Source organism: Vipera berus (genome assembly GCF_964194415.1).
Source record: "Vipera berus genome assembly, chromosome: Z".
In the NCBI taxonomy this organism is placed as follows: Eukaryota; Metazoa; Chordata; class Lepidosauria; order Squamata; family Viperidae; genus Vipera; species Vipera berus.
The window spans coordinates 11176334-11199611 of record NC_138205.1 but is presented as its reverse complement, the minus strand read 5'-3'; the positions used below and the strand labels follow the sequence as shown (position 1 = coordinate 11199611).

At 43.8% G+C, this 23278-nt stretch overlaps 2 protein-coding genes across 7 annotated transcripts in view; one reads left to right on the top strand and one right to left on the bottom strand.

Annotated features, from left to right (window-relative positions):
- LOC308677654 (solute carrier family 12 member 6) overlaps positions 1 to 16843 on the top strand; it is a 61407-nt gene extending 44564 nt beyond the window's left edge. For 4 of the 6 annotated variants that reach the window (XM_081344264.1, XM_081344262.1, XM_081344267.1 and 1 more), the window contains 16 exons: positions 40 to 198; positions 678 to 776; positions 1584 to 1641; positions 2716 to 2890; positions 2981 to 3099; positions 3175 to 3273; positions 3765 to 3884; positions 4123 to 4227; positions 5325 to 5493; positions 7939 to 8134; positions 8227 to 8396; positions 8484 to 8615; positions 13067 to 13195; positions 13274 to 13458; positions 15008 to 15141; positions 15220 to 16843. In XM_081344264.1, coding sequence (XP_081200390.1) covers positions 40 to 198; positions 678 to 776; positions 1584 to 1641; positions 2716 to 2890; positions 2981 to 3099; positions 3175 to 3273; positions 3765 to 3884; positions 4123 to 4227; positions 5325 to 5493; positions 7939 to 8134; positions 8227 to 8396; positions 8484 to 8615; positions 13067 to 13195; positions 13274 to 13458; positions 15008 to 15141; positions 15220 to 15311 — 2141 coding nt within the window. In that variant the 3' untranslated portion in view covers positions 15312 to 16843. The remainder of the gene's footprint in view (positions 1 to 39; positions 199 to 677; positions 777 to 1583; positions 1642 to 2715; positions 2891 to 2980; positions 3100 to 3174; positions 3274 to 3764; positions 3885 to 4122; positions 4228 to 5324; positions 5494 to 7938; positions 8135 to 8226; positions 8397 to 8483; positions 8616 to 13066; positions 13196 to 13273; positions 13459 to 15007; positions 15142 to 15219) is intronic. The other 2 variants (XM_081344265.1, XM_081344263.1) reach the window with 1 other exon arrangement.
- A 950-nt stretch (positions 16844 to 17793) lies between these two features.
- LOC308677673 (ER membrane protein complex subunit 4) lies at positions 17794 to 23263 on the bottom strand. Its single transcript, XM_081344288.1, has 6 exons — positions 23097 to 23263; positions 19764 to 19855; positions 19548 to 19662; positions 19272 to 19425; positions 18384 to 18544; positions 17794 to 18096 (listed from the first exon to the last, which is right to left on the bottom strand). Exons 2-6 carry the CDS (start codon positions 19847 to 19849, stop codon positions 18061 to 18063), a joined length of 552 nt encoding a protein of 183 aa, XP_081200414.1. The 5' UTR covers positions 19850 to 19855; positions 23097 to 23263; the 3' UTR covers positions 17794 to 18060.
- Between the last annotated feature and the right edge of the window lie 15 nt (positions 23264 to 23278).

Here is a 23278-nt window from a genome sequence, read left to right as displayed (position 1 = left end):
GTGGTGAGGGTGATGGTGATGATGGTGTCGTAATTGCAGAGAATCTTTGGAGCAGCTACCTGACGAAAGGTGAAATACTTGAGAAGCCGTCTTTGCGCTCGGTTGATGGGGGAGGCACTCTGAACCAGCAGTACGTCCTGTCTGATATCACCACTTCTTTTACCCTTCTTGTGGGCATATTTTTCCCTTCTGTCACTGGTAAGTGCCCGTGTTGCTCGAGCTCTCCATTCAGTGTGGCTTCAAAACCAAGCCATATTAGAAGGGTAGATTAGTTAGCTGTGAGGCCTGCATTTGGACACCTGAAGATTTCAACTGCAGTTTCTCAACTTTGGTAAAAGGAGCTTGATCTTGGCCGGATTAAGACCAGCAAAGGGGCGAGATTCAGATTTATTGTGCCTTTTTCCCCCACGTTTTCCCTGCTAAGCTTGTAAGCCACCCTGAGTCTTCGGAGAAGGGCGGGATATAAATGGAATTAAAATAAATAAATAAATAAATAAGTTGAACCAACTCTGCTTAACTCAGTTAATGTTTAATTTTATCGAAGCAATGGTTCCTTTGCCAAAAGCTTTACATAAAATACCAGTCAGCACTGTTCCTCATTATTACTTTATTCAGTCACATAAATGTACATTCCAGAAATATACCAACTCTTTGTTTAAATGGTATTGTTTTCATAGGAATCATGGCTGGGTCCAATCGTTCAGGGGACCTAAAGGATGCCCAGAAATCTATTCCCATCGGTACCATCCTGGCTATTCTCACCACCTCCTTTGTGTGTATCCTTTGCAAGCAGCTGGAGGCACCTCCAGACAACCCGCCTCCTTGCATTCCATTCCTTCTAAAATCAGTTTAATAGGAAATGGAGTTTGGCAAGGGCTACTTTGCATAGTTTTAGAATCATTTTGACACAAGCCTGGACATGTTTACCTATTTGTGAATCTGGAGCTTGCAGAGAACTAGCAAACATTTTCTGTTGCTCTTTTAGGCAAGTGTCTGGGTAGAGCAGAGTTTCCCAACTTTAAAATATCTGGATTTCAACTGGTAGGATTCCTGAGCCAGCATGCTGGCTGGGGAATTAGGTCAAGCCCAAGCATCTTAAAAGTTGTTAAGGCTGAGAAACACTGATGTAGAGATAGCTGTCAGAAGATCATCTTCCTCTTGGATAACGTTCATCATTCTTGACCAAAGAGAATGTCTTGTTTTATGTTCTGGAATTTGGACCCCTTTAATAATGCCAGTGTGCTGCTTTAACAAATCCCAGATGTTTGGGGGCACATTGAACCCAGAATCCTCTCTAGTGAGGATGACGGCTTTGTTGCCTTGAAATTATGTTTCCTCATCCACAGATACAAAGCTACTGGCAAGGAAATATATCAAAGCTGTTTACAGTTTCAGCCCTGTAGTTCATCTTGCCCTGATACCAGGACCGTGCCTTTGCTTGGCAGATTCCTGGCTGGAATATGTTAGGATTAATAAGCAAGAGAAGAGAACTGACTTGATACAGTTACTTACGTGAAGACTAGCTGTTCATTTTTACTACATTGTTCTTTGCACAAAATTAACTTTGACTCTTGCCACATTAGATCTTAGCAACGTAGTGCTGTTTGGGGCATGTGTGGAAGGCGTTGTACTCAGGGACAAGTAAGTAGTAGTACCTTGGCTTTCTTTTAATTTTATAATTTTCCATTAGTAGACACTGCTTGTATATTTTTCTGGGTGCATGTTGTGTTGGCTATAAAGAGCCATGGTGGCGCAAAGAGCTGTGGTAGTGCAGTGCTTAGAATGCAGTATTGCAGACTAACTCTGCATTTCCTCTGCCAGGAGTTCGATCCTGACCAGCTTAAGGTTGACTCAGCCTTCCATCCTTCCGAGGTCGGTCAAATGAGGACCCAAATTGTTGGGAGCAATAGGCTGACCCTGTAAACCGCTTAGAGAGAGCTGTAAAGCACTGTGAAGCATAAGTCTAAGTGCTATTGCTATTGTTATAAAGTTCCTTTGTGGTCAACATCTGGAATGTTAGATACATGCTTCTTTTTTTAAGCTGGATATTTGTGATTAAAGTTAGTTTGGAGTATCGGTTAAGGCATCAGGATAGAGACCAGGAGTTAGATCTACCTTAGGCACAAAACCAGCAGGGTGACCTTGGGCTAGTCCCACACTCAACCTTAGGAAGCAGACAAAGTCAAATCACGTATGAAAAATATTGCCAGGAAAACTCCAGAGATCAGGTAGTTGCCAGTACTCAAAGGCAGGTGTGTGTGTGCATACACATAAATTGTGATTAGCATTTTATTTTGCTTCTGTTCCATGGCTTGGATCTAGTTAGAATGCAATTATATATCTATTTTACTAGGAATTAAGTCGCATTGAAGTTGCTTTAAATACTATTTGATAAATAGCAACGATGAAGAAGGATCCTCATCCTTCTATCCTCCTTATGAACTTTCCAGATACATTAGGATAATCTCTGTGTGAGAGAAGTTACTCGACTAGATGGGCTTTTTGGACCTGATCCAGCAGATCTCTTCTTACATATAGGAGCGTGCACTATGAATTGTATTATTTCCACTGGAATCCAAAGATTTTTGCAATCAGTGTGTATGGAGCCATCCATATAGTAGAACATATAATTTCTTTTTCTAGCTTGCTTCAGGTGCACTTCTGAAGCCTTAAGGATTCCATTTAACAATGCTCATTGTTGTGTCTATCCAATAGATTTGGCGACACAGTAAAGAGGAACCTGGTGGTGGGGACACTCTCCTGGCCGTCCCCTTGGGTCATTGTCATTGGTTCGTTCTTCTCCACATGTGGAGCTGGCCTGCAGAGCCTCACAGGTGCACCCCGACTACTGCAGGCTATAGCAAAGGACAACATTATACCCTTCCTGCGGGTGAGTGGACCTATTCTGCTTTCAGATAGGGAATATCTAAGGGTTAAACCATACTCTCTCTGGCTTCTCTCACACATGCATTCATTTTAGATTTTTGGCCATGGTAAAGCTAATGGGGAGCCCACCTGGGCTTTGCTTCTGACAGCGGGCATAGCAGAACTTGGGATATTGATTGCCTCCTTGGACATGGTAGCCCCTATCCTCTCCATGTAAGTGCCATCTTTCTCGTGGGTTGGGGGTCCCAAGGAAACACACGTTACTGACACCACCAGATGCTTTTCTAGGTTCTTCCTGATGTGTTACCTCTTTGTCAACCTAGCCTGTGCCTTACAAACCCTACTACGCACCCCTAATTGGAGACCACGCTTCCGGTACTACCATTGGTAAGAACGTTCTTCTACCTAATTGTTGAAAAGGGAGGGGGCACAAATAGTAGATGCAGAAGACGAACAAGGTGGGGGAATTTAGACACCTAATTCCTACCGTGTTTCCCCCAAAATAAGACCGGATCTTATATTAATTTTTGCTCCAAAAGACGCAGTAGGGCTTATTTTACAGTTAGGGCTTATATTTGGGGAAATACGGTACTAAATGCATCTGTCTGGCTGACAGTCTTAACTGGGGCTTATTTTTGGGGTGGGGGTTATATTACAAGTGTCCTGAAAAATCATGCTAGGGCTTATTTTCCAGTTGGGTCTTAGTTTTGGGGAAACACGGTATATATAGGCCAGTAGTCTACAGATTATATGTAAGAGGGCAATGAGGGTCAATAAAATCTGAGTTGCTAATATTCTCTTTGGTTAATTCTAGCTCCCATGGTCTTTAGGAAGCTATGTTGTGTGTACCCTTCTCCTTCCAATTTCTCTCCCCATAGGATACTCTCCTTCATGGGCATGAGTATCTGTGTGGCGCTCATGTTCATCTCTTCCTGGTATTATGCAATTATTGCAATGGTGATAGCTGGCATGATCTACAAATATATTGAATATCATGGGTGAGTGTCCCTGAACTGTTTTGGATTCGTTCTGTGTGGCGTCTGCTCAGTGAGGATTTCTTGCAGTTAGATTTAACTCCCTCCCAAACCCTGATCCTAATCCTGCCCTAACTTAATGATAAGCAGCTGGATTCTGCAGGGTCGCCTGAATACATTTTTGCTCTGCCTGCAACAATTCTGGAAAGGATAAGTCTTTTTTGTGACATGCTTGTTTGACCAAACTCTGCTTCCCTTGCAGGGCTGAGAAAGAATGGGGAGATGGCATCCGTGGCTTGTCTCTGAGTGCAGCCCGTTTTGCTTTGCTGCGCCTTGAGGAAGGGCCACCCCACACCAAAAACTGGAGGTAGGGAACTTCCTGACTGCTTTTGGACTCTTGTTGTCTCCACATGGGACAGTGCTGCATAGAAAATGCACATTCAAATTCAGAATAGAGGTGGAAGGGACCTCGGAGGTCTTCTAGCCTAACTTCCCCGCTCAAGCAGGAGACTCCGTTTCAAAAGTGACTGTCCAGTCTCTTCTTAAAAACCTCCAGTGATGAAGGACCCACAACTTCTCAAGGCAAGCTGTTCCACAGGTTAATTGTTCTCACTGTTAGGAAGTTTCTCCTTAATTCCAGGTTGCTTCTCTCCTTGGTTTAGTTTCCATCCCTTGTTTCTTGTCCTGCCTTCTGGCGCTTTGGAAAATAAGGTGACCCTCTCCTCTTCTTTGTGGCAGCCCCTGAAATACTTGGAATACTGCTATCATGTCACCCTTAGTCCTTCTTTTCTCTAGACTAGTAAAGGTAAAGGTAAAGGTTCCCCCGCACATGTGTGCTAGTCGTTTCCGACTCTAGGGGCCGGTGCTCATCTCCGTTTCAAAGCCGAAGAGCCAGCGTTTGTCCGAGGACGTCTCCGTGGTCATGTGGCCGGCATGACTAGACGCCAAAGGCGCACGGAACACTGTTACCTTCCCACCGTAGTGGTCCCTATTTTTCTACTTGCCTTTTTCCGTGCTTTCGAACTGCTAGGTTGGCAGAAGCTGGGACGAGTAACAGGCGCTCACTCTGTTACGCGGCACTCGGGATTCGACCCGCCAAACTGCCGACCTTCTGATCGACAAGCTCAGCGTCCTAACCCACTGAGCCACTGGCCATACCCAAATCCTGCAATTGTCCTTCATATGGTTTAGCCTCCAGGCTTTTAATCATCTTAGTTGCTCTTCTCTGAACTTTTTCTAAAGTCTCAACAACTTTTTTGTAAATGCGTTGACCAAAACTGGATGCAGTATTCCAGGTGTGGTCTTATTAAGGTTTTATAAAACGGAATACTTACACGTGCAGATTAACATGCATTATTTGCTGCGATATAAATTCTTAATGTCTCTGTGATGTTGGGCAAAAGTCTAAATTCATCTGCTCCTTCATCTTACATACCGTGTGTTGGGCTTCCATTTCTCCCCTAGGCCACAACTGTTGGTGTTGCTAAAATTGGATGAGGATCTACATGTGAAGCATCCACATCTGCTCACCTTTGCTTCTCAGCTGAAAGCTGGCAAAGGACTCACTATTGTAGGCTCGGTCATGGTGGGCAACTTCCTGGAGACTTACAGCGAAGCACTGGCTGCTGAACAGGTGAGACTTCGTGGAAGTGCATTTCAGTTGAGTGGGTGCCACCGATTAAGATAGGAGGCTACAAAAAGGGCAGCTGTCAGTATGAAGCAGAGCTTTTGGATAATTGGAGACAAGAAAAATAGGGAAATAGTTGATATTTAATCTTTCTGTTTGTTCAGCGATGTGTCTTCTCCAGCTAGCATGTGTCTTCCAAAGGTTCAGGAACGAAGGTGCCTTTTTCATTCGGGCTACCTGAAATCTTTTAACTGGATATATAGTGAGGATTTGAATCCTTTGCATACGAAACAGATGCTTTGAACTGAGTAACGAATCACTTCTTATAAGAACTTGCTTTGCAAAGTCCTAAAACTGAATTTTTTGGGGAACAAGTTCCAATACGTAACCAACACAAACCAAATGCTAAATTAAGGTAGGTAAAGGTAAAGGTTCCTCTGCACATGCGTGCTAGTCGTTTTCGACTCTAGGGGCCGGTGCTCATCTCCATTTCAAAGCCAAAGAAGCCAGCGCTTGTCCGAGGACGTCTCTGTGGTCATGTGGCCGGCATGACTAGACGCCAAAGGCGCACAGAACGCTGTTACCTTCCCACCGTAGTGGTCCCTATTTTTCTACTTGCATTTTTACGTGCTTTCGAACTGCTGGGTTGGCAGAAGCTGGGACAAGTAACAGTAACAATTAAGGTAGACATACATTTTATATTAAAAGGTGTACATAAGCGAACTAGCTTCTGCTGCTGCTCTCTTATCTTAGTATGGTTTTCCCATAAGGGAATCTGGTTTCAAAGATGGTTGGAAAAAAATGTTTTAGAGCGCTATGATAGGTAAGGCAGTCACTCGTTGTGTTTTTGTTAAGCCGGGTTTTCCAAGCTTGCCAGAGTAATCTGAAATGGGATTTTTAGCATGAAGCATAAACTAGAATGTTGTGTTTTGTCAACCTGGGTTTTATGTGTTGGATGGTGCCTGTTCTGTACCAGCCTGCTACCGGCCCTGCAGAAAAGGCAGGGACAACCCCTTTTACAAGAAGGCAAGAGGCTGGAACTAAGCCTGCCAAATTTATGGATACAAAAGCAAACAGAACAAGACACGAACCATGAAACAGGAGCTATTCAAGCGGTTGCCTTCAGCAAACCAGCCCTCCCACGCATTCCCCTTTTATACAGTTCAGGGCGTGGCTTCTCTCTGCCTCCTTCCGAGGTGCCCCATTGCCTTCCTCTGTTTACTTTTGATTGACTGCCTCCTGCGTTGGGCGTCCTTGAACAGGGCCAGCTGTGGGTCATCTTCATCCACGCTGTCAGGCTCACACAGCTGGGTCTGCGTCGTGACCAGGTGGGAGGGGCCTGGCTGAGGGCTCTCATCAGCAAGCTCTCCAACCCCCTCAGCAACCTCTCCAACACCCCCCTCCTCCTCCTCCTCTGAGTCGTTCGACCCAACTGCTGAACCCACAGGCTGACCCTGAATCACAACAGTGCCATCATAAGGTCAACAGGAATTTATCTGCTTCCACCATGAAGCTGTTGCTTTGTCTTGTGATTGTATCTGGCCCAAACCCAAATATGAAAATAAGAGATTGCTTGTGTCAGGACAAGCAATCTCTGAGATATATTGATTCAGTTTATATTATAGTATTAGTAGCATCTAATAGTCTACAGGTAATCCTTAACTTACAACCACAATTGAGCCCAAAATTTCTGTTTCTAAGCGAGACAGTTGTTAGTGAATTTTGCCCCATTTTACAATCTTTCTTACCATAGTTGTTAAGTGAATCACTGCAGATGCTAAATTAGTAGCACGGTTGTTAAGTGAATGTGGATTCCCCCATTGACTTTGCTTTGATCACATGACCCTGCACATTGCAACCATCATAAATATAAACTAGTTACCCGGCATCCAAATTTTGATCACGTGACCATGGGGATGCTGCCACGGTCGTGTGAAAAATGGTCATCAGTCCCTTTTTTCAGTGTGGTTGTAACTGAATGGTCACTAAGCAAACCGTTGTAAGTCAAGGGTTACCTGTACATTACAGATTTTTGCTCTTCTTCAGAATGAAATCATCAGATAATCCATTTCCAGAAATGAGCATCTGTTTCCTTAAGGGTCCTGCTGCAAACTGTGTAATGCAGGGGCCCCCAGTCTTTTGGGCCTCAAGGGCCAGTTCTACGGAGAGAGTTTTTTCCATGGACCGGGGTGTGGTTTCGCATGCTGCCTGCATCCCGCAGATGGGTCTTTGCTTGTTTGCGTGGCCCAATTTCTGGCATGCCGCAGACCGGTGCCGGTCTATGGACCGGGGATTGGGGAATGAATGATCCTATCCACACATTATGTTCAAGTCTGAAGGACCATCTTTAGATGCAAATCATCATAGCTCTACATTACACTGAAGTTTCCTGTTTGCAATGCCGAGTAGCTTTCTGCAGCGTGACCTTTAAGCAGCTTTATGTTATTTCAGACCATCAAACATCTAATGGAGGCAGAACGTGTGAAAGGTTTCTGCCAGATCGTGGTGGCTGCCAAGGTGCGGGAGGGCATCTCCCACCTCATTCAGTCTTGCGGACTGGGTGGTATGAAGCACAACACCGTGGTGATGGGCTGGCCGAACGCCTGGCGTCAGAGTGAGGATGCCCGTGCTTGGAAGACTTTTATTGGTACGGTTTCCCTACGGGGCAAGATCCTTGGGGCAAGAGGTCAGAAGAGTCAACTGAACATAATTGCATGAGTTCCTCTTCCTGTTCTCCAGGCACTGTCCGCGTGACTACAGCTGCCCGGCTGGCCTTGCTCGTGGCAAAGAATGTGGCTTTTTTCCCAAGCAACGCGGAGCCCTTTTCCGAGGGCAACATTGATGTCTGGTGGATTGTGCATGATGGAGGGATGTTGATGCTCCTCCCCTTCCTTCTCAAGCAGCACAAGGTGGTAATGGGCGGGCATTGCTGAGATACAGAGTAGACATTAAAGTGATAAGTGGAGTTGCTGATTCCCCTTCTCCTTGCTTCAAAGGTGTGGCGTAAATGCAAAATCCGCATCTTTACAGTAGCCCAACTGGAGGACAATAGCATACAGATGAAGAAGGATCTGGCCACCTTCCTGTATCACCTACGTATTGAGGCAGAGGTGGAAGTGGTAGAAATGGTGAGTGACACAATACTGTGGGGATTAGAAACATTTCTTAACCGTAGCAATAGCACTTAGACTTATATACCACTTCACAGTGCTTTACAGCCTTCTCGAAGTGGTTTACAGAGTCAGCATATTGCCCCCAACAGTCTGGGTCCTCATTTTACTGACCTTGGAAGGATGGAAGGCTGAGTCAACCTTGAGCAGGTCAGGATCGAACTGCCAAAATGCTGGCAGACAGCAGAAATAGTCTGCAATACTGCATTCTAACCACTCTGCCACTACGGCTCCATCTAATAGATAGAGACATATCTAATGGGGAAAGAAGAGACATATGCAATGGATATAAACATATCCAATAAGGATAAAGGGATTGGAGATATACAGGTAGTCCTTGATTCACAACCATAATTGAGCCCAAAATTTCTGTTGCTAAGTGAGACATTTGTTATGGGAGTTTTGTCCCATTTTATGACCTTCCTTTTCACTATTGTTAAGGGAATCACTGCAGTTGTTAAGGTAGTAACATGGTTGTTAAGTGAATCTGGCTTCCCCATTGACTTTGCTTGTCAGAAGGTTGCAAAAGGTGATCACATGACTCCAGGACACTGCAACCATCATAAATATGAATCAGTTGCCAAGCCTCCAAATTTTGATCACACGACCATAGGCCTGCTGTAATGGTCGTTAAAGTGTGAAAAAGGGTCATAAGTCACATTTTCAGTGCCATCGTAACTTTTTATGGTCACTAACTGAATTGTTGTAAGTCAAGTGCTACCTGTACCTAGCGGACAGAGACATATTTAATTGGGAAAAGGGATTAGAAACACATCTAATGGATAGAGATATATCCTATGAGGAAAAAGGGATTAGGGATATATCTAATGTACAGAGATATATTTAATGGGACAGAAGGGTTTAGAGACATATCTAATAGAAGCCACCTTCATACTCATTCCTGGTTTTTTTTAGCATTGCCCACTGCCTGTCCCCAAATTGACTTCTTTCACCACACGTTGTTGTTGTTGTTGTTAGTTTGAAGTCGTGTCCAACCCATCGCGACCCTATGGACAATGTTCCTCCAGGCCTTCCTGTCCTCTACCATCTTCTGGAGTCCATTTAAGCTCACACCTACTGCTTCAGTGACTCCATCCAGCCACCTCATTCTCTGTCGTCCCCTTCTTCTCTTGCCCTCAACCTTTCCCAGCATTATGTTCTTCTCCAGTGAGTCCTTCCTTCTCATTAGGTTACCAAAGTATTTGAGTTTTAGCTTCAGGATCTGGCCTTCTAAAGAGCAGTCAGGGTTGATCTCCTCTAGGATTGACCGGTTTGATCGCCTTGCAGTCCAAGGGACTCGCAGGAGTCTTCTCCAGCACCATAGTTCAAAGGCTTCAATTCTTTGGTGCTCAGCCTTTCTTATGGTCCAGCTTTCACTGCCATACATTGCAACTGGGAAGACCATAGCCTTGACTATACGCACTTTTGTTGACAGGGTGATGTCTCTGCTTTTTAGTGTGCTGTCTAGATTTGCCATGGCTTTCCTCCCAAGGAGCAAGCGTCTTTTAATTTCTTGGCTACAGTCCCCCATCTGCAGTGATTTTGGAGCCCAGGAAAATAAAATCTGTCACTACCTCCATTTCTTCCCCATCTATTTGCCAGGAATTGAGAGGGCCGGATGCCATGATCTTGGTTTTCTTAATGTTTAGTTTCAACCCACGTTTTGCACTCTCCTTCTTCACTCGCAACAAGAGGCTCTTTAGTTCCTCTTCACTTTCTGCCATTAGAGTGATATCATTTGCATATCTTAGGTTGTTGATGTTTCTTCCGGTAATCTTAATTCCAACTTTTGATTCATCTAGCCCTGCCTTTCTCATGATGTGCTCTGCATATAAGTTAAATAGGCAAGGCGACAGTATACAGCCTTGCTGGACTCCTTTCCCAATTTTGAACCAATCAGTGGTTCCGTGTCCAGTTCTCACTGTTGCTTCTTGGCCCGCATATAGGTTTCTCAAGAGACAAATAAGATGGTCTGGTATGCCCATCTCTTTAAGGACTTGCCACAGTTTGTTATGATCCACACAATCAAAGGCTTTAGCATATAGTCAATGAAGCACAAGTAGATGTTTTTCTGGAACTCTCTAGCTTTCTCCATGATCCAGCGTATGTTAGCAATTTGATCTCTAGTTCCTCTGCCTCTTCGAAATCCTGCCTGTACTTCTGGTAGTTCTCGATCCACATACTGCTGAAGTCTAGCTTGTAGAATTTTAAGCATAACTTAGAGAAATGAGTGCAATGGTGCGATAGTTTGAACATTCTTTGGCACTGCCTTTCTTTGGAATTGGAATGTAAACTGATCTTTTCCAATCCTGTGGCCACTGTTGAGTTTTCCAAATTTGCTGGCAAATTGAGTGTAGCACTTTTACTGCATCGTCTTTTAAGATTTTGAATAGCTCAGCTGGAATACTGTCACCTCCACTAGCTTTGTTGTTGCTCAGCTTTTCTAAGGCCCACTTCACTTCACATTCTAGGATGTCTGGCTCGAGGTCAGTGACCACCCCATTATGATTATCAGGGACGTTAAGCTCATTCTTGTATAGTTCTTCTGTGTAATTTTGCCACCTCTTCTTAATCTCTTCTACCTCTGTTAGGTCCCTGCCATTTTGGTCCTTTATCATGCCCATTTTTGCATGAAACGTTCCTTTCATCTCTCCAATTTTCTTGAAAAGATCTCTGGTCCTCCCTATTCTATTGTTTTCTTCTATTTCTTTGCATTGTTCATTTAAGAAGGCATTCTTATCTCTTCTAGCTATTCTTTGGAATTCTGCATTTAATTGGGCATATCTTTCTTTTTCTCCCTTGCCTTTCGCTTCCCTCCTTTCCTCAGCTATTTGCAAAGCTTCCTCAGACAGCCATTTTGCTTTCTTGCATTTCTTTTTCTTTGGGATGGTTTTGGTTGCTACCTGTTGTACAATGTTGCGAACCTCTGTCCATAGTTCTTTAGGCAATCTGTCTATCAGATCTAATTCCTTAAATCTATTTGTCACCTCTACTGTATATTGAACAGGGATATGATTTAATTCATACCTGACTGGCCTAGCGCTTTTCCCTACTTTCTTTAATTTAAGCCTAAACTTTGCAACAAGAAGCTCATGGTCTGAGCCACAGTCAGCTCCTGGCCTTGTTTTTACTGACTGTATAGAGCTTCTCCATCTTTGGCTGCAGAGCATATAGTCAATCTGATTTCTGTGTTGACCGTCTGGTGATGTCCCTGTGTAGAGCCGTCTCTTGGGTTGTTGGAAAAGAGTGTTTGCTATGACCATCGTATTCTCTTGACAAAATTCTATCAGCCTGTGCCCTGCTTCATTTTGTACTCCAAGGCCAAATTTGCCTGTTATTCCAGTTATCTTTTGGCTTCCTACTTTAGCATTCCAATCCCCCATGATGATAAGGACATCATTTTTGGGTGTTAGTTCTATAAGGTGCTGTAGGGCTTCATAGAACCGGTCAATTTCATCCTCTTCAGCACCGGTGGTTGGGGCATAGACTTGGACTACTGTGATATTGAATGGTTTGCCTTGGATTCGAACTGAGATCATTCTGTCATTTTGAGGATTGTATCCCAGTATTGCTTTTCCTACTCTTTTATTGACTATGAAGGCTACTCCATTTCTTCTGAGGGATTCTTGCCCGCAGTAGTATACCTGATGGTCATCTGAATTAAATTCACCCATTCCTGTCCATTTTAGTTCGCTGATACCTAAGATGTCGATGTTCAGTCTTGTCATCTCTTGTTTGACCACGTCCAGCTTTCCTTGATTCATGGATCTTACATTCCAGGTTCCTATGGAGAAAAAATCTTTACAGCATCGGACTTTCCTTTCACCACCAGACATATCCACAGCTGAGCGTCCTTTCGGCTTTGGCCCAGTCGCTTCATTCTTTCTGGCGCTTCTAGTACTAGCCCTCTGTTCTTCCCCGGTAGCATATTGGATGCCTTCTGACCTGAGGGGCTCATCTTCCAGCGTCATATCATTTTGCCTTTTGGTACTGTCCATAGGGTTTTCATGGCAAAGATACTGGAGTGGGTTGCCATTTCCTTCTCCAGTGGATCACGTTTTGTCAGAACTCTCTGCTATGACCTTTCCGTCTTGGGTGGCCCTGCACGGCATAGCTCATAGCTTCATTGAATTACGCAAGCCCCTTCGCCACAACAAGGCAGTAATCCATGAAGGGGTTCACCACGGGAATGAGGATCAAAAACAGATGTTTAAAAAAATATGGAAATAGGCTGGCTAATCTTATTTTACCTAGAATGCCTGTAGACATGCCTATTCCTAGAGAAGTCCTATGCAGATGTGCCATTGGTTGAAATCTGGCAAAAGTTTATGAGTGAAGGAAGAATGTTGGAACATAGCCAGAGGCTGGGAAGGTTTCCAGTATCAGCTGTCCCTTCTTTTCCCTTGCAGCACGACAGTGACATCTCTGCCTACACATATGAGCGCACTTTGATGATGGAGCAACGTTCCCAGATGTTGCGCCAAATGCGTCTCTCTAAAACAGAACGAGAACGTGAGGTGAACCGGGCTGAAACAAAGGTGGGAGAAAATAGGTTGAAAAGAGCAGCCGATTTCGGTTTCCTTTTCACTAAAGCGTCAGTGATGCCACCCTTATAGGCCCAGCTTGTGAAAGACAGGAACTCAATGTTGCGGCTGACCAGCATTGGCTCAGATGATGATGAAGAGACGGAGACCTACCAGGAGAAGGTGCACATGACCTGGACCAAGGACAAATATATGGCTTCTCATGGACACAAACTCAAGACCCTGGAGGGTTTCCAAGATCTGCTCAATATGCGTCCGTAAGATGTCAATTCCTGGGTTATTTCTAATATATACTTCTACTGTCATTAAACTCTTCCTAATTAACGTATTTTTCGGACCATAAGACGCACCGGACCATAAGACACACCCAGTTTTTAGAGCAGGAAAACAAGAAAAAAAATTCTCCTTCTCTCTCTCTCCCTCTCTCTTTCTCTCCCTCCCTCTCCCATTGTTCCTTCCTTCCTTCCTTCCTTCCTTCCTTCCTTCCTTCCTTCCTTCCTTCCTTCCTTCCTTCCTTCCTTCCTTCCTTCCCTCTTTGTCCTTCCCTCTCTGCATTAGAGCAGTACCCGCGGAGGCGGCCCTGCAGCCCGGCTTTCTCTTGCAGAAAGCAAGCTGAAACGGAGTGAGGAGATTGCCAGAAATGCGAATCGGCCGATCTCGCACTCCTGGCAATCTCCTCACTCCGTTTCAGCCTGCTTTCTCTTGTAGCAAGGGAAGCTGAAACCGAGCGAGGGAGAGTGCAGGAGCGTGAGATCGGCGTTTCTCAGCACGTGCCGATTCGTGCTCCACTTGCAGAGGTTGGGGCTGGCCATACGGATCACCTTCGGACCATAAGACGCACCCTCGTTTCCCCCCCCCCACTTTTGGGGGAAAAAAGTGCGTCTTATGGTCCGAAAAATACGGTAGTTGTCCACCATTCTGCTTCCAAACTCTTCTTGGAAAGTGATACACAACCTAACCTAACCTAACCGTAACTCTGATCTTACCACTGTTCATCTATTCTAAGTGATTTGTTTTGCTTTTTCCACCGTAGATCCCATTATTTCCCACAAGTAATGCTCTCCATCTTCAACACCTACCCGAGTTCTTCCTTTATTTATTTCTTATGGCCTTAGTACATAACACCATTAGTGCACAATATTCACAAAATCAGCATACAAGATGTGTATCAAAATATGAAAAAAACTAGTACAGGGAATTATTTTAAAAACACACAATATGAATGATGGCTAGAATTATGAATAAAATTAAATTATGTACGAGCAGTTAGTAGAGTGACTAAGCCTATGGCTGGATATCTAGATCATTTAGCCATTGGGACAGAAGAACCCCCAAAATGGTGTAGTTCTTGCAGGAATCCTGGGAAACTTCTGAGGGGTCATTTCGTTGCAATATGATATAAAGTTTGCAGGACGTTCCCGGGTCACAGTATAATCAACCAACCCCCATTTGAATTTCCAATATTGGCACCTGCCGTGGTTGGTCTGTATTCGGTTGAACGTTGTCCAACTGTTTTTCCTTGGAAGATCAAAACTGGAGGGGCATTGTAGTGGATCAGACATCAAGTTAAACAGATCTGGCTTAGAAGTTGCCCCTTAGAAATTCTTGCTATTACTTTGTTTGCTTTTTTGCAATGACTGTTCTTTTAGGAAGGACCCGTGCTTGTCTCTCTAATCCATGAATACCTTATTTGCTCACCAGCCAATCCTAGGCTGCAGATTAGATATCCTGGTAAAGCTTGCTGTATGGATACATTTTGTATGGGCCCCGGTCTTGCTAATATTCTTTTTCCTACCCCCAACTTAGGGATCAGTCTAACGTGCGGCGTATGCACACGGCTGTTAAGCTCAATGAAGTTATTGTCAACAAGTCCCACGAGGCCAAGCTTGTGCTGCTTAACATGCCTGGGCCACCACGAAACCCCGAAGGTGATGAAAATTGTATCCTTTTCTCCTGGGCACAGGAAGGAGTGGAGATGGCTGTGTTGTGTTGTTCCTTTGACTCTTTTCCACCTGCAGATATGGAATTCCTGGAGGTCCTCACCGAGGGGCTGGAGCGTGTGCTGCTTGTACGGGGCGGAGGCAGCGAGGTCATCACCATCTATTCCTAGAGGATGGGAGGTCTTCCTCCTGACGACCCGAGTTCAAATTGATACTTGCTTCCTACCTGTTCCCATGTGCCACTTGGATCTCCCAAGGAGACCAGCTATTACCGCCACATTTATTTGCTTTCATTTCTCGTGGCAATTCAGGGTCTTCAGAATTGGGTGTTTTCCCCCCAGTGTTTGGAGGATGGATAGTTGGCAGCTTTTTCAGCTTCCATCGAGTTAGAGCTACACGCTAGAACCTTCACAGGCTTGTTGCGAGAGGGAAATTAGAGATAGGTAGGAAATCGCTCTGTCAGCCCTCTCAAGAAATGTAGGAGCCGTGTGACGAGTAGTAATTCCTGCAGGGCATTAAGAGGAGCAAAAAGATCAGGAAAGGAGTGACAGGATCCATCAGCTGGAACAGCAGGTTTGGCCCAGCTGGAGAAGCTGTTACTTGTTGTTATCATGTTAAGAGGAACAAGAAGGGAAAGGAGATAACTGTTGGGTGACTTAGAAGAAGGGAAATCCATCCTTCCTTGTTCTATTTTCTCCTGGTCAGCACCAGAGTCTCTTTGCTTTCCTTCCCACTGAAATCAAGGCCATAATAAGCACTTAGAAAGTTGGAAGTCACTTTTCAGTGTGCTTAAAACCCTGATCCCTTGTGGCAGGGGTAGGCAACCTCGGCTCTTTTATGACTCATGGACTTCAACTCCCAGAATTCCTGAGTCAGCATAGCATAGCTGACTCAGGAATTCTGGGAGTTGAACTCCATGAGTCATAAAAGAGCCGAGGTTGCCTACCCCTGCCTTGTGGTACTCAGAATCAGATACACTGTTTGTCGACAAGGCGAGAGAATGGCTGATCCCCAAGTTAGGGTGGAAGCAGCATATTGATGGAGAAACATCTTTTCCATCTGGCCTTTTAGCAGCTGCCTTTTCTTCTTTTTATTGATATTCTGTAGAACCAATTGCTAGGCACACTCTGTTCTTACAGAGCTGACATACTTTCTTCTTACTCACCGATGGGGACAGGATTTCTATCCTGAAGAACAGGGTTTGCTGATTTTCCAAATTACCCTCTTTGCTTTTGAAGAGGTCCACCTCTTCCTCCAAGCTTGGATAAGAAGAAAATTAATGCCACATCTTCTGTGCCAAGCAAGATTGCTCCCTTCGATGTCAGTGACAAGGATATACAGCTTGCTTTGATAAGTGTTGGGATGGAGTTTTTCCTTACCTCTACAGAAGCAAACTTAGGGAAAGGTGCTTTGTCTATTTTGTCCTATCTAATTTCAAGGATGGATGTCTCCTCCTCCTGGTACCTCTTGCTCAAGAACAGAATACAGGGACCACTCCCTCGGGGTAGCCTTAAAAGACACATCTCAAGCCTCTCATTTTATTTTTTAAGAGAGAATTTCACAGACATCTCTTATTTTGGCTGAGACTTTTTTTTAATTTATTTAGGGTGCAACCTTGTTTACATCGCATCGGATTGGGAGTGTGATTTTTTTTTTGCTTCTTGAATTATGTAAAGAATAAACATTTTATATACAAATTTTATTTTAGTAGTTGTGCATAATTGGCTCCACTTGCTCATGTATTCATTATGTAACATTCATCCACTTTAGAGCCTTGGCGTCATTTATAAAAAGCAGTTAAAATAAATAGTGGCATATGTTTACATTTTACACACAAGAAAACCTACATTTAGTGGTCTAGTTCATGCAAACATGACTCTGAGACTAATGTGAACAGGCTATTGTAGAACAAGTTTTACCATTTTCCCCCATTAAATTTGTATCAGTGGCTTAAGAATTGGGTAACGTACATGAATATTGGTGTACCTATTTGTTCTCCACTGTAAAAGAGTCTGTGCATTTTACTCCATTAGTCGTTGCTCACTATAAGGGGTGGCGCTCATCTCCATTTCAAGGCCATTGAGCCAGAAAATGTCTAAAGACATTTTCAGTGTCACGTAGCCACCGAAGTGGTACCTATTTACTTACATTTTCATGCTTCCAAACTGCTAGGTTGGCAGAGTTGGGACGGGAGCTCCTGTGGTGCTTGGGTTTCGAACCTGGGCTGCCGGCTTTTCAGCCAACATGCCCAACATCTTAACTGCTGAGCCACTGGACTGTCCCACTGTTCTCCTTGAAGCTTTCAAAAATTTTCATTGATGGTTCATACGTAATTGATACAAGAGATCATCAAGCAGATGCCTATACCCTTTTTAGTTGGCTTTAGGATAACAAAACCAAAATTTTATCAAGTATTAGAATTAGCTATGAATTAATTTTACATTCAGGTCAGACTCTGCATGCATTCAGCCTAGAACTCTTAGCTTTGAGATTGGAGTGCTGCAGATGCCTTTCTGGGCCACCTGTTTCTTCATAATTTTCAGATAAGTGAAGCGCTCAGTATATAACCTGGGTCATCTTGCAACGTTGGGTACTTCCTAGTATTATATACATATTATAGGAAAATGGATTTTCTGATGGTAGAACTTCAGTGACACACTAAACACATTTAAAAGTTAACATTTTTATTTTGCTTTTTAACAGAGAGGAAATTTACTAAGGCAAGTCTTTTGCTTCAGCTCCTCCAAAGCATATCAGTCCTTGTTCTGGATAACATTCTGTAAATGCTTCCTACTGTTCCACAATGCAGCAACATGCACTTAAAATCCAGCATGTTTTGGAGTCAACAGAAGGAAGAATAATTCACAATAGCAAGGCAGACACCTAGAGCAGCAGTTGATTTCTGGAAATGGGGTCAGGTCATAAGATTAGACCCCCGCCTGTATACTCCATACGCTAGGCAGAAGACAGAAAATACTGTGAGTCACAAACCACAAGTCAGCAATTTGAAAATTAGGCTACCCTTAAACAGGATCAGCAGCAAGAGAATTGTTAAAAACCTGGATTAGATCTGGGTTCTTGTAAATAGTCTAATACTGCCCTTTTGTGAAGTTAAGAGCGCAAAGACTTGAGAGCTTTGATCCAAGAAATCTGTCCTGTACACCACCTTCCCCTTTCCTCAGCAATATACACAACCTAGTGAGATGACCCAAGGGAGGAGAGTTCATACAGTTCACACTTACCTCAGGTGGTTCAATAAAAGCCAGCCAGTCAGAAGCATGAGTTGGCAGCAGCCCCATTGACTGACACTTGTAAACAGCCAAGGCCAAACCTAACAGGTTGCCAATTAAATACACCAGTCCCTGAAGAAACTTCTGACTTGAGCTTTCAAGCAGCTTAAAGGCTGTGGGGATAATACAAAAGAAGTTAAGCTACCACTGTAAACTATGAAACACTACACAGCACACTAGCTGATAGCGCTGGGTAGAAAAGCCTGTTTGGGGATATGGTTGTCGACTGAATAATCTTTCCAGAATGAGATTTGGGAATCTCTTATTAAAATGCTAATATAAATCATAATTTATCAAGGAGTAGGAAATATAAAGTCAATCTTACTAAGTGAATTTTTACCATTGGAGATTAAGCTGCTTTGCACTTTGTCCTAATGACAACTCTGAAGCCAAGCACAAGTCTAGATATGGATCTTAATCAGAGGGATTGTTTTGCACCTAGCAATCCCCTTTTCTTTATAAGCCTCTAGAATAGATGTCCCAAATCCATCTAGCAAATGTTCCTCATTCATGTTATTGTTCCTGGATTGCCTTGGTTTAGCATAACCTAGTGTATGTAGCATTTACTTATTTGTACTGTGTGTAAACTGCCCACTCAACAGAGTTCTAGTATTCCCATTTTAAAAAAAGCTGCCCACTCGAGTTCCAGTATTCCCATTTTAAAAAAAGAGAAAGCCCTTCCATGTATCCTGTTTTTGAAATTGTTCAAACTGTACTTTGGAACACAACTAAGACTATCAGTTTTTTTCTTCGAGTTGGAATAACAGCCCCACAAAAGAGAAAATGGGGAAAAAAAGTGGGATAAAAGAAGGCTTTGGATGGTGATACAAGGAGACTTACTAGCAGAGATGGACATTAGTGCTTGGATGGGCCTCCAGGCCATCATACAGACCATCATGGTGGGGAAGATAGAAATTGTATTCCCTGCCATGTACATGATGAACAGGTTCATAGGTATTTGCTTCAAGGGACCGAGAGCAATATCCCAGCAGCGCTAAAACATTTAAGGAAGAAAAATAGAATTCAATAAGCAAAGTCTATACAGTCTAGTTCTACATTTCGAACAGCTATAGCATTTCTACGACCAGCTCATCCATTTTCTCTCCAGGACATTACCTTTTCAACCAGGATGCGATCTGTCTCCTGAACGCTTGTGTCAGGCACCTGCTTATCTGAATAGCCTATAGGGTAGAGGGTGTCTCCTTGGCTGCTGCCACGGTCACTTCGGCCTCTGGCAAAGAAAAAGAAATTCCTCATCCAAATGCACATGCCCAACATTTGTGGATTGCCTATGTGAGGAGACATATACAGGGGCTTCTCCTAGGCACTTACCTACCACCACTGCCTGGACCGCTCAATTCAATGGCCCACTTGAAACGTCGTCCACGATTGGTCACCAATCCCCCTCCGGTGCTCATTGTTGCCTGTAAAAGAGATAATGCACACTCTAAATAAGACCCTCAATTAAATATTAAAGAAGTGAGCAGCCTGACCCGTTTGGTCACACATCCCACAATCCTGAAGAAACTGCAAGCCTCCTCTTGCATCACTGCCTCCATTCTTTTCAACAGGTATTATAATGTCTCTAGCCAGGTTAACATTGCAATGGAAGCTGGGAACCAAACCTAGCAAGCTCTTGGTTTCATGATTAATACACATCATCTAAGCAGCTGACAGTTCACATAAACTCGGATATAGCAGTGTCAACAACATTTTCTCCTAAAACACAACTACCCTACCCTACCCTTCCCATACCATATTTTATTGATTCATTATTTATATCCCACCTTTATTTTTTATATATATATAAACTCAAGGTGATGAAAATATCTAATACCCTTTCTCTTTCCTATTTTCTCCATAACAACCCTTTGGGGCTCAGATAGAGAGTGATTGACCCAAGATTAACCAGCTCTAACTTTCTCCATACTTCATTTGGAACTTTTAATTCCACACCACCACCACCACCACCCCGCAACAAGGCAACTCTTTTGACCCTTCCTATATCCATTCTAAAGGTAAAGGTAAAGGTTCCCCTGCACATGCGTGCTAGTCGTTTCTGACTCTAGGGGCCGGTGCTCATCTCCGTTTCAAAGCCCAAGAGCCAGCGCTTGTCCAAGGACATCTCCGTGGTCATGTGGCTGGCATGACTAGACGCCAAAGGCGCACGGAACGCTGTTACCTTCCCACTGTAGTGGTCCCTATTTTTCTACTTGCATTTTTATGTGCTTTTAAACTGCTAGGTTGGCAGAAGCTGGGACGAGTAACAGGCGCTTACTCTGCTACACGGCACTGGGGATTCGACCCGCCAAACTGCCGACCTTCTGATCGACAAGCTCAGCGTCCTAACTCACTGAGCCACTGCGTCCCTTGTGTATCCATTCTAGCATCTTCCTATTCCTCTATGATATCCAGCTCTTGCTCTTCCTCACCTACTTTAGAACCTACTTTGTCACTTTGAATGTACACTAATCGACGCACATTAAAATGAAATTTTGTTGCATACAGCTCTCAAAGGATCGCCACCTCTGATATACACTACATAAATATGACAAAAATAAATAAATACAGAATTATACATATACCCACATATATTATACGACACAGAGAAACAACAGTCTAGTTTGGGTTGTGTATACATGTGCATGGAAAGAAAAATGAATCTCGAGTTTACCAGACGGATGGCATAGGGAACAAACCTATTACAGAATCAGGTAATCCTGCTAGAAATACTTCAAAACCTCCTCCCAGAGGGGAGCAATAGAAACAGACCCTAAAGTAGGTGTGTGGGGTCTCTAACAATGCTCTGAGCTCTAAGCACATATAAGCGCTTATAAGCAGCATCCTGAACACCAGGAAGCGAGCTTCCTATGATCTTCTTGGCTGTCCTTACCATGTATGGACTTTCTTATTCATTATCCCTCTGATTCATTTCCCTGCTCCTCTTCCTTAGCCCATTTGAGCTATAGTATAGTATTTATCAAAGGGACGCGGTGGCTCAGTGGGTTAGGACGCTGAGCTTGTTGATCAGAAGGTCGGCAGTTTGGCGGGTGGAATCCCGAGTGCCGCGTAACAGAGTCAGCACCTGTTACTCGTCCCAGCTTCTGCCAACCTAGCAGTTCGAAAGCACGTAAAAATGCAAGTAGAAAAATAGGGACCGCTACGGTGGGAAGGTAACAGCGTTCTGTGCACCTTTGGTGTCTAGTCATGCCAGCCACATGACCACGGAGACGTCCTCGGACAAGCGCTGGCTCTTTGGCTTTGAAACGGAGATGAGCACCGGCCCCTAGAGTTGGAAACGACTAGCACACATGTGCGGGGGAACCTTTACCTTTATAGTATTTATCATGGAGATACATTCAAGTGCATGGTTAATGGTATAGCTGCTATATCATCAAAGATGCATTTGAATCTATCTCCATGATACATAATCAGCATAATATACTGAGGGTTGCAGGTCTATATTTTTTTTAAAAAAGTCCAGTGTCTATTTTTTAGGAAAAGCATTTGCTCATCATTTATCAGAAACATTTAGAGTTTTTGAAGTACACTGCTGAATTATGCTGAAAATGTACTCCTTGCAGTCTTGGACATAGGATATTTATCTCTAAATCTGAAGCAGAGTGATTTTTGTCTAGTAAAACATGTACATATTAGAGATTAACACATGCAAAAATGCTAAATTTCCAAACGTAAGCATAAAATGGCATTTATGTAACCGTCTACATTGAAACTCATAAAACGAAGTGTTTTCAAGTTCATCTGGGAAGAGTCACAAAAGGGAATTGTTCACTGCAAATGGTGAAACAGCTTCTGCACAGAAATGGGAGATTCTGAATATTGGTGTCTCTAATTTCCTCTCACATATAAGATGGTGCTCCCTCTACTACCATGCAGTAGCCTGAAGAGAGGAAGATTAAAAAAAAAAAAGAACAACAGAATAACAGAGTTGGAAAGGGCCTTGGAGGTCATCTAGTCCAACCCCCTGCTCAGGCAGGAAACCTGGCCTATACCATTTCAGACAAGTGGCTGTCCAATCTCTTCTTAAAAACTTCCAGTGTTGGAGCACCCACAACTTCTGGACGCAAGCCGTTCTGCTCCTTCCCAATAATCTCTGCCCCCAGAAGAGATTATTGTCCCACAACTGTAATAAAAACTCTCTTTTTCCCGATCTACAGGTCCCTGCAACTGTAATGCCTGGCCATAAATCCCTTTTCTCCAACCTCTATGAGGTCTCGGGGACTGCAGCGGCCAGGAATCCCTAACCATTATTTTAATTTATTTTAATTTATTTAATTTATTTCAATTTTTAATTTTAATTTACTGTACAGAGACCTTTACGTTTTGTTGTTGTTAGCCGCCCTGAGTCCCTCGGGAGATAGGGCGGGATATAAGTCCCATAAATAAATAAATAAATAAAATCATCAGTAGTAGTTGTCCTTGCTGGGAAGCCTGGGAGTTGTAGTCCCTGAAGAGTAGGAAGGCTGTGTGAGAGAGGTGGCAGCTTCAGCCTTTTGAGAGGTTAAGTAACGCGAAGTCCAGGAGGGATTTTTTTTCCCCTCGCTTCTAAGTCACAACAAAACCCCAACCCTAACAAGGCCGGGAAGCCTGGGAATTGTAGTCGACCCGCAAAGCCCCAGGGGAAAAAAAAGCGTTTACACTCACGGTTCGAAAAAGCTGCAGCAGCTGTCTCCGGTTTTTACGTCACGGCTCTGCGCCACACGGTCCACCTCTGATGACGTCACGAGCAACGCTACGTCCCTTGCTTCCTTCCTTCGTTTCTGAATTCTTAAGTCTCCTCTGCTCCAAATTCCTCCCGCGGAAGAGTTTCGTCAGAGAGGATTCAA